Source organism: Calcarisporiella thermophila (genome assembly GCF_041956535.1).
Source record: "Calcarisporiella thermophila strain CBS 279.70 unplaced genomic scaffold VTP21scaffold_16, whole genome shotgun sequence".
In the NCBI taxonomy this organism is placed as follows: domain Eukaryota; kingdom Fungi; phylum Calcarisporiellomycota; class Calcarisporiellomycetes; order Calcarisporiellales; family Calcarisporiellaceae; genus Calcarisporiella; species Calcarisporiella thermophila.
This window is the reverse complement of record NW_027192206.1, coordinates 194358-207793: the sequence shown is the minus strand read 5'-3', so window position 1 is coordinate 207793 and position 13436 is coordinate 194358. Positions and strand designations below refer to the sequence as shown.

Here is a 13436-nt window from a genome sequence, read left to right as displayed (position 1 = left end):
AAAAAAATAGAAAAATGAATTCAAAATTTATTTTTCTTCCTCGGACGGAAGCAAATCCTCATATCCTCTTTGTCTCAGGATGATCTCAATGATCTTCCACTCTGGGATTTCACGGGGGTTGGAAACTTTGGACGCGGCGGATTGCACAAAGATGACTACCGCCTCGCGCTCCGAGTGGTCGTCGAGCCAACGGATATATTCGCCTGCTGGCCAGGCGTGCACACGGTGGGGAAGTTGAAGGGTATTGGGTGGGGCACGAACGACGAGGTGGTGCAATAGGTTGAGAAGAGGGATGTTAGCAGTGTGGTGGGTGGCAATCAGTTGAGAGCCATCTAGGAATAGGAGTGGTCTAGGATCAATATGCCATAGGGTTGGTCCAATCAATATTAGAAATTGGGTCTAGTAAAAAGAAGGGAAAAAAAATTTACCTGAAGGCGCGCAGCGCTTTGTATTCTTCGTCTAAATCGCTTAGGCTCATTCCGTGATCAGCGAGAAGCTGGTTAAGCGCGAATTCTAGGGGGGCCATGTCGCCCGTTAGCTTTAGCTTCCCAGCCTCGCCAAGGGGTGAGACAATGCTCGCGTGAAGGAGGAAGACGTGGAGCACGCGCATGGCTAGAGATTTTACCCTATTAAAGAAAAATTAAGCAAAGATTCGGGATCATCACAGATTGTCTCGAAAAAAAAAACTATGCATGAGCATATTTGTACCATGTTCGGGTCTCTTCACCCGTTGACAACCGCGACAGTAATTCATTTTGTACATGTTTAAGCCGCGATATCAATTCCGTCATATACGCACTGCATTGTGGTTCCGAGCCAGCTCTGAGGAAGCTCTTCGATAGCTGTTGCTGACGCGAAAAATCTTCACGGTGAATTTTGACAACGATTCCTTCGAGATCACGCCGGATCTGTGCTAGTAGAGGCTCAGGAATGGCGGACACTAATCGGCGGGCGTTCTAGGAATTGGGTTCACTTGAATAAGCATCATTGCTTGCAGGCAAATGCGGCTTTAGCATACCTCAGCGGCTTCTGATACAATTTGCTTAACGAATTCGGGATATTCCTCAACCGTGTTCCATATTGATTGCTGCAAAAAGTACAGGTTCCGGACAAGGGTGAAGTTAATGTTTTGAGAAGCAGTGCATGGCCCAGAGATTTGGTAGGCATTCGAGTCGGTTGCGACCTGATGTATCCAAAGAAGAAAGATTTAGCATCGAGCGAAGAAGAAAAACGTTATCAATGTCCATTGGAAATAGAGAGGCGAACTCACCATCGATTCACACTTTACACAATACAGATTCAATGCTTTTCCAACGTTGGTGGCGACGGCACGCAGAAGATCGGTATTAAACTTGGCCGTCTCGAGTTCACTGAAGTTAAATAAAAGTTAGGAAAATCCGCCCCTGCAAAGGCTTTTTTTTTATTTTTATGGATGGCGAACCTAGAAATTATTCTCATCAAATTTGTAACATCATTCTTGGACAAAGATGCCCGCGATATACTATCGCTAGGAAATGCGCGATTGATCGGATCGAACATGCGAGAGAGCGAGCGGGCCAGGTACATCGATTCAAATGAGGAGATCCGGCGCAACATAAGAATCTTTTCAGGGCTTTAAACAAGATAAGGGAATGATGATTATGTGGATGCCACAGAAGCTATCAATGGCTTACCTTTGTGTGTCCCCCGCCAGGGTGTTCTCACTATGCACGGAAACACGCGTGAAAAAATCTTGCATCAACCGGAGGAGCTTCGGGTATCCCGAGATAAGCGTGTTTAGCAAAAATGAAGAGGCTAGGGGTGATTGAGAATAAGTGGGAGGAGAATGAAGGAGATGTCAATAGAGTATCTCTGGTTGGAAGTAGCAAAAGCTAAACTGACCATCTGTTGCCTCACGCAACGCCTCTTCAAAGTTTGCTGAGAGTTCTTTCCAGAAGTAATGAGCCATGCTTCCATCCATTGCCTATAGTGAGATGAGAGAGGTAAATGCGCGGAATAGAGATGCATGATGCGTCTTAAAGAGACGGGTACTTTTGATACTTCTTCCAAATACGCAATATGGGTTATTGGATCACGTATTCTCGACAATACCCTTTCAAGAGTGTATATCTACAGATAGCAGAAAGTCATTCGCTCACCATTTTGAATTGCACTTTTATATGAAAATAGTTTGGCCCCCCTCTACTTACCCTTATACATCCATCTGCCATCTCGTCTATAAGTTTTTCTATTCTGGGCCATAGTGCGGCGGTCCAGAGTGCAGCCGTTCCGGCTGTCGGTTCATTATTTATTCGCCGAATGCCACTCGTAAAGGTCGTGCCAGTATCTACAAAGGGGCAGATTGGGAGTTAAGGCGTTTGGGCCCATTTCAACTCGCTTTCCACATTTACCTTTGACCTGTTTGTGTAATGAGGAAATATCGAAGCAAGCCTTCATCTGCGACGCCAAGTATTCTGTGATGGCATCCACTACACTTTGGACCTTTCCTTGCAATTCATTAAGGTTATAGAACACCTGTAAGCCGGTGGAAATCTGTGCCTGGTTCTTTTCTGTCAACCCTTGGTTAAGGAGATTGTCCGCATGATTTGCAATATCAGCGCGCGACCGCGTGAGCATAGGGAGCTCTTGCTCTACAGCGTTGATTCCACTCAGGTCGGATTCTTGCAATATTTTCTCTGCAATATACAAAGTATTGAATGAATTGAGATCGAGGTGTTCAATTACGAAAGACAGCTTTCTCATTCCAAACCTATTTCCCGCAGACTCAGGGCTGCTTTCGCAAGATCACGCGTGTCACCTGGCAGCTGTCTTTGCAGTCGCTTCACAAGATATAGGAATCTTATTACACATCGAAGCGTCTCCGAGGCCGTTTGCAGTCTCTCGAGCTGAATGCTATATATTCTTATCTGCTCGTAGGGAACGCGTACTTTGTTGCGAATCCTACATATTCACAAAAATCCAAAATAAGCTCCTAATTCTAAGAAATATGGGGGCAATGGTGGGGAAAAAAACCTCTCTAGTGACAAACTCAATGACTTTACTCCTCCCTTTATTTCCGTAAGTGCGCTTTCAAGCTGATGCATTCCTGCTACCTGATTCTGAAGCATATCATAATTTTTCACCACCTACCCTCATAATGGAGACGAATTAGCCCAGCTTGTCAAATGTGCATCTAGGGAGCCATAAAAAGCAAAAATAGCTTTACCTCATCCTGAAGTTTCTGGGTTAACTCGTCGATGTTTAGGGATAGCTTTCCTAGCTCATCAACGAGCTCCAAATTTGAGCCCATCTCGTGGTTTTCAGCCTCTCCTGCTCCATACAACGTCCGATTTTCTATTCAATTACAGTTAGAAATCAATCTCACTCGCGGGACCCATTGTGATGAACTGATATTACCAGGGCGGGTATCCGTGCCATTTCCCTCCATGGTACACGGGATGCTCGAATGCGTTAGCTTGAGAGGGAGTGAAATTCTAGCTCGAGATTATGTGGGAGACACAAGCCACAATTCCTCTGGAGCCGACACGCGTTTCCCCCTCTATGCTTCGAGCTTCTGGCTGGGCTAACTTCGCTTTTCGGTCTTACTACTCCTTAATCCACACCTCGCTTCTTTTTCCCCTCCTTCTGTGATGGGCCATCTCACTACCGCAAATCAGACGGCTCTCCTCAAGGTCACCATTCTTGGCCTCATTGCCGCAACAGCCATAGCCTCACGATTATTCTCCATTGTACGTTATGAATCTATCATCCATGAGTTCGATCCGTGGTTCAATTACCGCGCGACACAACATCTAGTCAAACACGGTTTCTATGAATTTTGGAACTGGTTCGACGATCGCTCATGGTACCCTCTTGGACGCGTGGTGGGCGGCACTGTCTATCCAGGGTTGATGGTGACATCCGGCATTATTCACAATGTACTACATGCTCTCAACTTCCATGTGGACATCCGAAATGTGTGCGTGTTGCTGGCGCCGATATTCTCGGCATTCACCGCAATCGCGACCTATCTTCTCACCGCCGAGGTGAAGGATTCCTCGGCGGGTCTCCTTGCTGCTGCATTCATTGGCATTGCACCAGGCTACATTTCACGTTCCGTGGCGGGCTCATATGATAATGAAGCCATTGCTATTTTCCTGCTCATGTTCACATTTTACTTGTGGATTAAGGCATTAAAGAAGGGCTCTGCGTCTTGGGCAGCGGTGGCCGCCTTCTTTTACTTTTACATGGTTGCAGCCTGGGGTAAATGAGACATTGCTTTGTGATGCCATTTCGTACCAATAACCTTTCCATTCCTTCTTCCATTTATTCCAGGCGGGTACGTGTTTATTATTAACCTCATTCCTATTCACGCACTCGCTTTGGTGCTCATGGGCCGATTCTCGACTCGGCTGTACGTTGCTTACTCGACCTTCTACGTCCTTGGTACACTCGGCTCGATGCAAATTCCCTTTGTCGGCTTCTCTGCCACCCGTACCAGTGAACATATGGCTGCACTAGGTATCTTGAGACATGAAAAAATAAAATACATGGCTTGGCATATTCACTCCTCTACGACTTTATTTTTTTTTTTGGTTAATTAGGCATGTTTGGTCTTTTGCAAATCATTGCTTTCGTGGAGCTTGTTCGCGGGTACCTGCCGGAGAAGCAGTTCCAGAAGCTGTTCAAGGCATTTATTGCGATTGCTTTTGTGCTTGGTTTGGCAGCGTTGGTTGGTCTCACGGTCTCCGGATATATTGCCCCATGGACGGGTCGCTTCTATTCCCTCTGGGATACTGGCTATGCCAAAAAATATATCCCCATTATTGCCTCGGTATCGGAGCATCAGCCAACAGCATGGCCTGCGGTGAGCCTCTCTCATTCTTAGGGGGAGAAGAAGATTGGCGAGTTTTCTGACGTTATTGTCTGTTTCTCTTAGTTCTTCTTTGATTTGGAAATGTTGATCATCTTCTTCCCCGCCGGCGTGTACCTATGCTTCCGTAAATTGCAGGACGAGCACGTGTTCGTGATCCTATATGCGATTTTTGCCTCCTATTTCGCTGGAGTCATGGTCCGTCTCATGCTCACGCTTACACCGGTGGTATGCGTTGCAGCAGGAGTGGCAGTTTCCACGGTCTTGGACACGTTCTTCGACACCCCCAAAGAGCAAACCCCAGACGCCTCGACCAAACAAGATGAGGCTGCTTCCACAACCAAGGAAAAGAAGAAATCGGTGGGCGCCAAAGAGGAATCCGCGGCCGCTCCCGCCAAAGCCAGTATTAAGGAAAAAGTATCCTCGTCGCTCGCTTCGTACGGCATTGTTGCCAACGATGCCCGCGCCTTCGTCCTGATCAACATGATCATCTTCCTCATCATTTTCGTGGCCCATTGCACATGGGTAACTAGCAACGCATACTCCTCTCCATCCGTGGTTCTGGCAAGCAGGTTGCCGGACGGCTCGCAATGGATCATCGACGACTTCCGCGAGGCCTACTATTGGCTTCGAAAGAATACCGCCGAGGATGCCAAAGTTATGTCCTGGTGGGACTACGGGTACCAGCTTGCGGGCATGGCCGATAGGGCCACGCTGGTGGACAATAACACCTGGAACAATACCCATATAGCCACGGTGGGTAAAGCAATGGCTTCGCCCGAGCCGGTGGCCTACGAGATAATGCGGAAGCACGACGTGAGCTATGTAAGTGGACTAACCCCCTAGCCGTTCGCCGAGGTTGGCGCGCTCATTCCTCTTGGATGTTGCGAATTAGGTGCTTGTGTTGTTCGGTGCTATGCTCGGATACAGCGGAGATGACATTAACAAATTCTTGTGGATGATCCGTATTGCGGAGGGAGTCTATCCCGATGACGTGAAGGAGTCGAATTTCTTCACCCCCTCCGGTGAATATCGTGTAGACGATATGGCGCCGCCTACGATGCGCAACAGTCTGATGTACAAGATGTCTTACTATCGGTATGGCCCGTTGTTATCTTCATGGTGACGCATTCACCGTCTCACTCACGTGCTTTTTCTATTTGAATTTGTTTTGCCGCTCCACTGGTTAGGTTCAACGAACTCTTCCCTCCTGGGCAAGCTGTCGATCGGGTCCGTGGCTCGCGCTTACCTGCCGAGGGGCCGAAGCTCTCTGTTTTGGAGGAGGCGTTCACCTCCCAGAACTGGCTTGTACGTATCTACAAGGTCAAAGACTTGGACGTGCTGGGCCGTACCCACGAGGCAGCCGTGCAGTTTGAAGAGGGCAAGAAGCGTCGGGGAGGGCGGCGGGCGCGCCGGGCACGGCGAGGAAAGCGGTCCAACTTGTGAATAAAAAAAAAGAGCTGGAGGATAGAGGAGGTTAGCATTTTATGAGAGGACTAAACCAATGCTCCCTTCCCTTTCAAAACCACAACTATATATTTATACAAAAGCTTTGTTTGTAGTGGGTATTTCCTTGTTTCGGTGAGCCATGGTTATATAAAGAATAAAATGGATTCTTCTACAAGCTTTTCGGACTTGTAAAAAAATTTTTACGCGTCTTTCGCCAAACTTATTTTGCCCTTTCTAATTTTTTTCTTTTTCTCTTGCACTTCTACTCCCTCTCAAGTCCACCGCACGCTGCGTCTCATCTTTGGAGAAAGACACGTCGTGACCTCCCCCTTCCATCTCCCTACATTGATGTCCAATCACGACCGGTCGAACTAGCTCGACACGTAGACATTCACAGCCATGGACCAACCAGCTTTTACGCCTGAGGAGCAGAAGCAAAGCGACATTGAAAAGTACGCGGACCAGATCATTTACTCCGAGCGGTATTATGATGGTAATGTATAGCGCCATAGAGCTAACTAAACTATTCTGCATGGATCCTTTGTGCTTACCGTCTCTTCCTCTCCCCTTTAGATGAATTCGAATATAGGTAAACACTTGGCCGCCCCCACCCCCATGACTTTTCGGAATTAATGAGATTTTGACCCCATTTTCTAGACATGTCACGTTGCCGAAGCAACTGGCGCGTTATGTCCCCCCGGGGAGACTGATGGCCGAGTGTGAATGGAGAGGCCTTGGAGTCAAGCAGTCGCGGGGATGGGAGCATTACATGTTGCATGCACCCGAACCCCACATTCTGCTGTTCAAGCGCGAGAAGGACTACCAGCTCAAGGTAAGCTTTTTAAGGATGCCTACCAGCCCTGGGACTTGGCTCTAAGTGTATTCCTCGGATAGTATCCCAACGGCAAGCCTGGGTCGAATGGACACTGAGCGTTTTGCTATACCAAGATGGTCGGCGGACTATCTCCATCCCCATTGTTTTTTCTTTCTGGATTTATACCTCTCTCTACTATTTCTTGCTCCTTGCATTGCCTTGTTCACCATTTTTCTTTTTACTTATCTCTCTCCCGCTGCTATATCTCTTCTTGATCCTAACCGTTTAAAATAAAACACCGGATTGCTCACTTTTGGCCAATAAGCCACCCCCCATCGAATTGATTTCGATAGCGTTTTGTTATCCGAGTCTATTGCATCTCTGCACCCACGGGAAAGCAATTCAGCAGCGGGGATGAAAATTGTCGACAAAATTAACAAAGCGCTCGAGGAGGATCGCCCCTGGTGGTCTTTCGAGTACTTTCCACCCAAGACCCAGCAAGTAAGCCGTGCCGCAGGGCAATGTTTTTTTTTTTACCCGATGCTAACCGTCAGGCTCCCTGCCATGTCTCTTTTATTCCTAGGGCGTGCAAAATCTCTACCAGCGTATCGAGCGCATGTACCATTTGCAGCCCACTTTTGTAAGTGTTACGTGGGGTGCGGGTGGGTCCACTTTCGAGCGCACCGTGGACCTCAGCTCCAGCATCCAATCCGTGCATGGCCTCGAGACATGCATGCACTTGACGTGTACGAACATGGAGCGAGAGACGCTGGACACGGCACTAAGAGAGGCAAAAGATGCAGGCATACAGAACATTTTGGCATTGCGTGGAGGTGCGTTGCTACTGCCTTGTTCTCTTTATTTCCATGCATGGAAGCTAATTTTTCGAATTTTGACAATAAGATCCTCCCCGTGGCCAGGAGTATTGGACTCCGAGTGACGATCAGTTTGTGCATGCCATAGATCTCGTGCGATACATTCGGCAGAACTATGGCGACTATTTCTGCATTGGCGTGGCAGGCTACCCTGAAGGACACGTTGACCGGGTGGACTCGCTGCAAGACTTGAAGTATCTGAAGGAGAAGGTGGATGCCGGGGCAGACTTCATCCTGACGCAGCTATTTTATGACGTGGAAGCGTATGGAGCCTGGGAAAAGCGGTGTCGAGAAATAGGTAGGTGGCGAGGGAGATGGAGGAGGAACGGGGGTCTTTCCATCTGTTGTTTTTGGAAGGGGCGGGAAGCCGACATTTTGACTCTGACTTTATGAAAGGTATCACCGTGCCCATTATTCCGGTAATCATGCCGATTCAAAACTATAGCAGCTTCCGCCGCATTTCGAATTTGTGCAAGATTCGTATCCCTGAGCAAGTGCTTAGCCTATTCGAGCCAATCAAGGCAATTTTCATTACTTCTCTTCTTGGAAGGAAACCTTGGTTCATCCAGCTAACCTGAGCCCTCCCTCCCCCTATTTTGCTCGAATTCTACAGAACGACGACGAGGCGGTCAAAAATGCAGGAGTTCAGCTGGCGGCCGAGATGGTGACGGAGCTTGGCGAGAAATACGGCGTGCGTGGATTCCATTTCTCCACCCTCAACCTAGAGAGATCGGTGCGCGAAGTTCTGGTCAAACTAGGATTTGTGCCGCAGGAGGAGTCCCCTCAAGCCGGCAACAAGCGCGTCGAGCTGGCCAGTGACAAGAGCAAGGACGAGCTACGGCCCATCTTCTGGAAGCCCAAGCTTGACGAGGTGGCCGGGCGTGGGGAGACATGGGACGAATTCCCAAATGGGCGCTGGGGAGATATCCGATCTCCAGGTGATATGCTTGTAATGGGGTTGTTCGAAGAACTCATCTCTAACCGCTTTGGACGTGTTTTCTTCTTTTCTCACCTTCAGCTTTTGGAGAGGCGGAGAAGTACGGCATTAGTCTACCTGTTTCGGTGAGCGCTATATAGAATTTTGCTTGGCTGGCTTTACTGGTCTATATTCATGATGGGTGTGTTTCTATCGTTTGCTCCGCCCTCTTAGCCAAGCGAAGCCCTAGAGATGTGGTCCGCACCGAGCACGGTCCAGGACATTTCGCAGCTCTTCACCAGGTACATCGACGGAACTCTCCAAATGCTCCCCTGGTGTGACGAGCCGCTCCAGCTCGAGAGTGAGATTATCAAAGAAAAGCTGCTGCAGATCAATCGGGGTGGCCTCTGGACCGTGGGGAGTCAACCAGCGGTCAACGGGGCGCGCAGCGATGATCCGGTATTTGGTTGGGGCCCCAAGGGAGGTTATGTATATCAAAAGGTAGCTTAATGGCGAGACCATGTGCTCTGCTCTGCAACCAGCTTAATCTCTCCCTTGCTTCTGTTTAGGCCTTTATCGAATTCTTCGCTTCTCCCGAGCAAATGCGCCGCATTCTCGCCAAAGTCGAGGGGAATCCCTTCATCACCTACTATGCATCCAACTTCAAGGTAAGTTATTTAGAATTGTATTGGGGAGGTGGCTGCCTCTTGCTGAGAAGGGATGTGTCCCTTGCTAGGATGAATTCAAGACTAACATTGGCGAGGAGAGTCCCAATGCCGTTACATGGGGAGTGTTCCCGGGAAAGGAGATCGTGCAGCCTACGATTATTGAGGCGGTCAGCTTCAAAACATGGAAGGTAAGTTAAACGCCCCAGATCTTTGGCGCGCACCTCTTTTAATGCATTATGCCTGTGTGATGTAGAATGAGGCTTTTGCTCTGTGGAAGGAGTGGGCTCGCCTCTATCCTCCGCACTCTCCCTCCCGCCGCTTGCTGGATGAGGTTGCTGACTCCTGGTGGTTATGCAATATCGTCGACAATGATTATCACCATCCTGACGGCATCTTTGAGATTTTTGGTTTGGAATAATCTCATGCTACATCCACTTTTTGGCTATGACGTGACACTACTAAGACACTGATTTGAACTCTAGACTTGTTTTGCTTTTATACTATAAATAATGCTTCTTTTTATAGCCTTTTTTTTTTATAAACCTTGCCAAACGATCCTTTTCCCACCACATTAAAACTGAATTAGATAATCATCCTATCCAACATGTCCTCGAAAGGAGGCCCGATCCTTGGATGGGATTGCCAGTCACACCCCATGCGGCTTATGTTTGTCCAAAGATAAGAAGTCACAAAATGGAAGTGCCTTAATTGGAAGATTCATACCAAGCTCCAAGGGCAAGCAAGGGAAAATAGTACGGCCAGAATGGAAGCACAGCTGCTAGAGGTAAGTCAGATGGTTGCCCATGAAGCCCCGGTGGTGTCATGAACCGTTGACTTGTTGTCTCTTGGGATGCATAGTTGTTAGATTTCCTCCACGACTCGAAACCAGAGGTAGGAAATTGGCATTTTCTTTTCTCGTGAAATTCACCGGCATGGGCCGCCTCTCCCTCCCCCCCACTGACCTTTGCTTTTCGCCACTTGACAGGTCCGTCAAATCGCGATTCAGCACATTGTGGGCTATACCGCCAAAACCTCGGAGTACCACTCTCTGTTTCTGCAGCGTGCTCCTCAGGTTGTCAAAGACCTCAAGGCTCTGCTGAAGGACGGACCGATCACGGCTCATGAGGCATTTCGGGCCCTTATCAATCTCTCGGTCGACATGGGCGTGTGCCGAGAGATGGACGATGCCGATCTGCTGCGGGAGATTGTACTGCGCATCACGGTACCCCTATTTTGCCTCTGCATTAGGTCACTGCACCTGCTGATGAGCCTCTATCTTCAACAATAGGTGCCGTCGTCTGTGCTAGCCGATATCTCCTGCATGCTCCTTTCCAACCTGACCCGCTACGAGCCCATATGCGTTAAACTCTTGAATGCAACCACAAACCCAATGCCCGGACTCTCAACCTCACCCCGGGTCCTCGACCAGCTACTTGATGTGTTTGTGAAGGGCGTGGGGCGCCAGTATAACCCAGAGGCGGAGTTCCATTTCCTGTCGAGTGTGTTTGCCAATATTGCTGCTGTATGTAGTCAAAATGATTCGATAGCGTTTATTTTTTTTTGGTTTGGCGCTAACATTATAGACGGGGGGATTCTGTTTCAACCGGTAGCTTTCCAGTGGGAGGGACTATTTCTTGACCAAAGCCGAGTACGATGGGCTGATCCCTCTAACCAAACTCGTGTGCTTCACGGAGCATGAGAACGTGATTCGGAGAGGAAGCGTTGACTCCACCATCAAGTAGGTTCATGCTGTGCTTTCCAGCCTCGGTCTAGCCCCCCTCCAGACCTAGCTAACGCGGCTTGCCTATCTGCTTAGAAATTGTTGTTTCGACACGGAAAAACACCGCGAGATTCTCGATGAAGACGAGATTAACATTCTTCCTTACATCTTGCTCCCGTTGTGCGGTCCAGAAGAGTTTGATCTTGATGTAAGAAGAGGCGTTTTTCTTTCAGTGGGCCAAAGTAGGGGGCTCATTTATTTATTTATTTATTTTCATCGACTTAGGATATGGAGGGAATGCCCGAGGACATTCAGCTGCTCCCTGCCACTAAAGTAGGTCTTTGATTTTGGGCTTTCAAGCTACCTTTGTGAAAGCCTGTTGCACTGGCGTCGCATTTCAATCCTTGTTCCCATCGCTAACTGTGCTTTTGGTTGCAGAAACGCGAGGTGGACCCCAATCTACGCATCATCCTACTTGAGACCCTTGTGCTTCTCACTTCGACCCGGCATGGGCGCGACGTTCTCCGGGCCAAGAAGGTCTACCCGGTCATACGCGCAATGCATCTTGCGGAGCAGGATGAGCGCGTTGCGGAGGCGGTGGAGCGCGTGGTCAATATGCTCATGCGGGATGAGGGGCCCGAATCCAAGATAGAGGAGCTGCCCGATGAAAGGGATGACACGATAGAGGAGATCTGATGATGGTCCATTGCATTTATTTTTTCCGTTTTTCCTTTTTCTGTTTAATAATCTATAGAAATAAATAATACAATCGGATGGTACCACCGCCCTTGCGGTTTTATTACTCAGCCAATGAAAATGGAGGGCCCTCCTCTTGCCGCGTTTGTTTGCGGTTCCTTTCATTCTCCATCCGCCTCGGCCATTGGAGGGGAAATCCGCTGTGGCGTCGTGTGGAGCGGCTTTATCGTCAGCTTCTCACTTGCCGCTAGCAGAAAGGGGACCAAGCTCCCAGGGAAAAGCAGGAGGAGGATCAGTGCATGCGCTCGAAAGGGACGCGCAGGCCCAGCCTGCAAACACGAGCAAACACTCAGCGATTACGAGAGTTACACTGTCGTCATCCTTCGTTTGGAAGCCTTGTGTGAGCGGTGACGACATTCCACACCCAGACGTTTCCCCGGATCTCCTCAGGAGCCGGCCGGCGTTGGGCCGGCCCAGCGGCCGAGCTGGAAGGGCAGGGAATGACGTGAGGCGGCGCGCGAGGGGAGGGGATTGCCGGCGAAACCAGGAACCGCCAAGGGAGGACAAGCGAGGGAAATGAAGCAGGCGCGGCCCCACAGGCGACCCCCCAGGCCCCAGAAGCCTGCAAATGAACACGGCACGGTGAGGAAAGCCGATTTCCAATCGTGGCACGCGCACCGCTGGGAGTCTAAGTCAAATGCATTCTCAGCGAACAAACACGAAAAACAAGGTTTATGTGCCCGCGGCTCCCATTGGCCCGCGCGCCGTGAGCGGTCTCTCCTTTTTTTTTTCAGGCAGAAAAACTCGTTGGCGACGAGTCGTTGTTTTGGCTGCCTGTTTCTTGCCCCCTCTTTCGTGCGCTCATCATCTCTGCGCTGCTCCCCTTGCTTTCGCCCCTGTTCTCGCCTTCCATCCCCCGAACATGCCCGAAATCCCCATGCAACAGAAGCGCCTATCGCGGATGAGCATCCTGTCCGAGCGCCTCTCCTCGCTGCAGCGCGAACTCTCCGATATGCTGACGGAGACGCTGGGCGAGGAGGAGCACAAGCCCGCTCTGGACCTGTTCTCATCGGAGAAGCTCATGCCGCCGCCGCCGCCGCCGCCATCCGAGAAGCCTCCCGTCAAGGGCAAGCGGCCCAGCGCCAAGAAGCTGAGCCAGGCCAAGCTGCTGCTCTCGTGGTTCACCCGCTTCTCCTTCGTCATGTACACGCAGGTCAAGAACGGACGCGCCCTCCCGGCCGCCAAGTGAGCCTGGGCTCCGCCTCTCTCTCTCCTTTCCCTTGCAAAATGCGCCTTTGTTCTCTTCTGGAAGCGGATGCTTCTCGTATGGTTATGTATTTACTTGTCACATTATAGCTATTGTTTATCTATTCCATTCGGTCTCTATCTCCAGTACTAGTTTCTATTTCTTCTTCTTCTAGTTATATTACATGTTGTAATTAATTG

General features: G+C 49.5%; 7 protein-coding genes across 7 annotated transcripts; 5 read left to right on the top strand and 2 right to left on the bottom strand.

Annotated features, from left to right (window-relative positions):
* Positions 1–27: 27 nt before the first annotated feature.
* VTP21DRAFT_2992 (uncharacterized protein) lies at positions 28–3427 on the bottom strand (the record flags this gene model as incomplete). Its single annotated transcript, XM_069393245.1, has 15 exons — positions 28–349; positions 429–626; positions 709–956; positions 1019–1183; positions 1271–1370; positions 1442–1612; positions 1674–1794; positions 1882–1963; positions 2032–2109; positions 2190–2326; positions 2391–2675; positions 2750–2940; positions 3013–3125; positions 3206–3333; positions 3397–3427. The coding sequence occupies 15 exons, from the start codon at positions 3425–3427 to the stop codon at positions 28–30; spliced, it is 2370 nt and encodes a 789-aa protein (XP_069249602.1).
* Positions 3428–3629: 202 nt separating this feature from the next.
* VTP21DRAFT_2991 (uncharacterized protein) lies at positions 3630–6298 on the top strand (the record flags this gene model as incomplete). The annotated part of the gene is made up of 6 exons (XM_069393244.1): positions 3630–4242; positions 4315–4500; positions 4584–4846; positions 4919–5677; positions 5748–5950; positions 6043–6298. 6 exons carry the CDS (start codon positions 3630–3632, stop codon positions 6296–6298), a joined length of 2280 nt encoding a protein of 759 aa, XP_069249601.1.
* A 402-nt stretch (positions 6299–6700) lies between these two features.
* Positions 6701–7231, top strand: VTP21DRAFT_2990 (uncharacterized protein; the record flags this gene model as incomplete). The annotated part of the gene is made up of 4 exons (XM_069393243.1): positions 6701–6794; positions 6875–6890; positions 6959–7133; positions 7196–7231. 4 exons carry the CDS (start codon positions 6701–6703, stop codon positions 7229–7231), a joined length of 321 nt encoding a protein of 106 aa, XP_069249600.1.
* A 298-nt stretch (positions 7232–7529) lies between these two features.
* VTP21DRAFT_2989 (uncharacterized protein) lies at positions 7530–9992 on the top strand (the record flags this gene model as incomplete). The annotated part of the gene is made up of 10 exons (XM_069393241.1): positions 7530–7616; positions 7699–7948; positions 8019–8288; positions 8387–8511; positions 8604–8928; positions 9009–9052; positions 9141–9407; positions 9476–9574; positions 9643–9762; positions 9828–9992. 10 exons carry the CDS (start codon positions 7530–7532, stop codon positions 9990–9992), a joined length of 1752 nt encoding a protein of 583 aa, XP_069249599.1.
* A 345-nt stretch (positions 9993–10337) lies between these two features.
* Positions 10338–11990, top strand: VTP21DRAFT_2988 (uncharacterized protein; the record flags this gene model as incomplete). Its single annotated transcript, XM_069393240.1, has 8 exons — positions 10338–10358; positions 10433–10465; positions 10560–10796; positions 10863–11096; positions 11185–11312; positions 11391–11502; positions 11580–11627; positions 11733–11990. 8 exons carry the CDS (start codon positions 10338–10340, stop codon positions 11988–11990), a joined length of 1071 nt encoding a protein of 356 aa, XP_069249598.1.
* A 237-nt stretch (positions 11991–12227) lies between these two features.
* On the bottom strand, positions 12228–12858 carry VTP21DRAFT_2987 (uncharacterized protein; the record flags this gene model as incomplete). Its single annotated transcript, XM_069393239.1, has 2 exons — positions 12228–12678; positions 12806–12858. The coding sequence occupies 2 exons, from the start codon at positions 12856–12858 to the stop codon at positions 12228–12230; spliced, it is 504 nt and encodes a 167-aa protein (XP_069249597.1).
* Positions 12859–12912: 54 nt separating this feature from the next.
* On the top strand, positions 12913–13239 carry VTP21DRAFT_2986 (uncharacterized protein; the record flags this gene model as incomplete). Its single annotated transcript, XM_069393238.1, has 1 exon — positions 12913–13239. One exon carries the CDS (start codon positions 12913–12915, stop codon positions 13237–13239), a length of 327 nt encoding a protein of 108 aa, XP_069249596.1.
* Between the last annotated feature and the right edge of the window lie 197 nt (positions 13240–13436).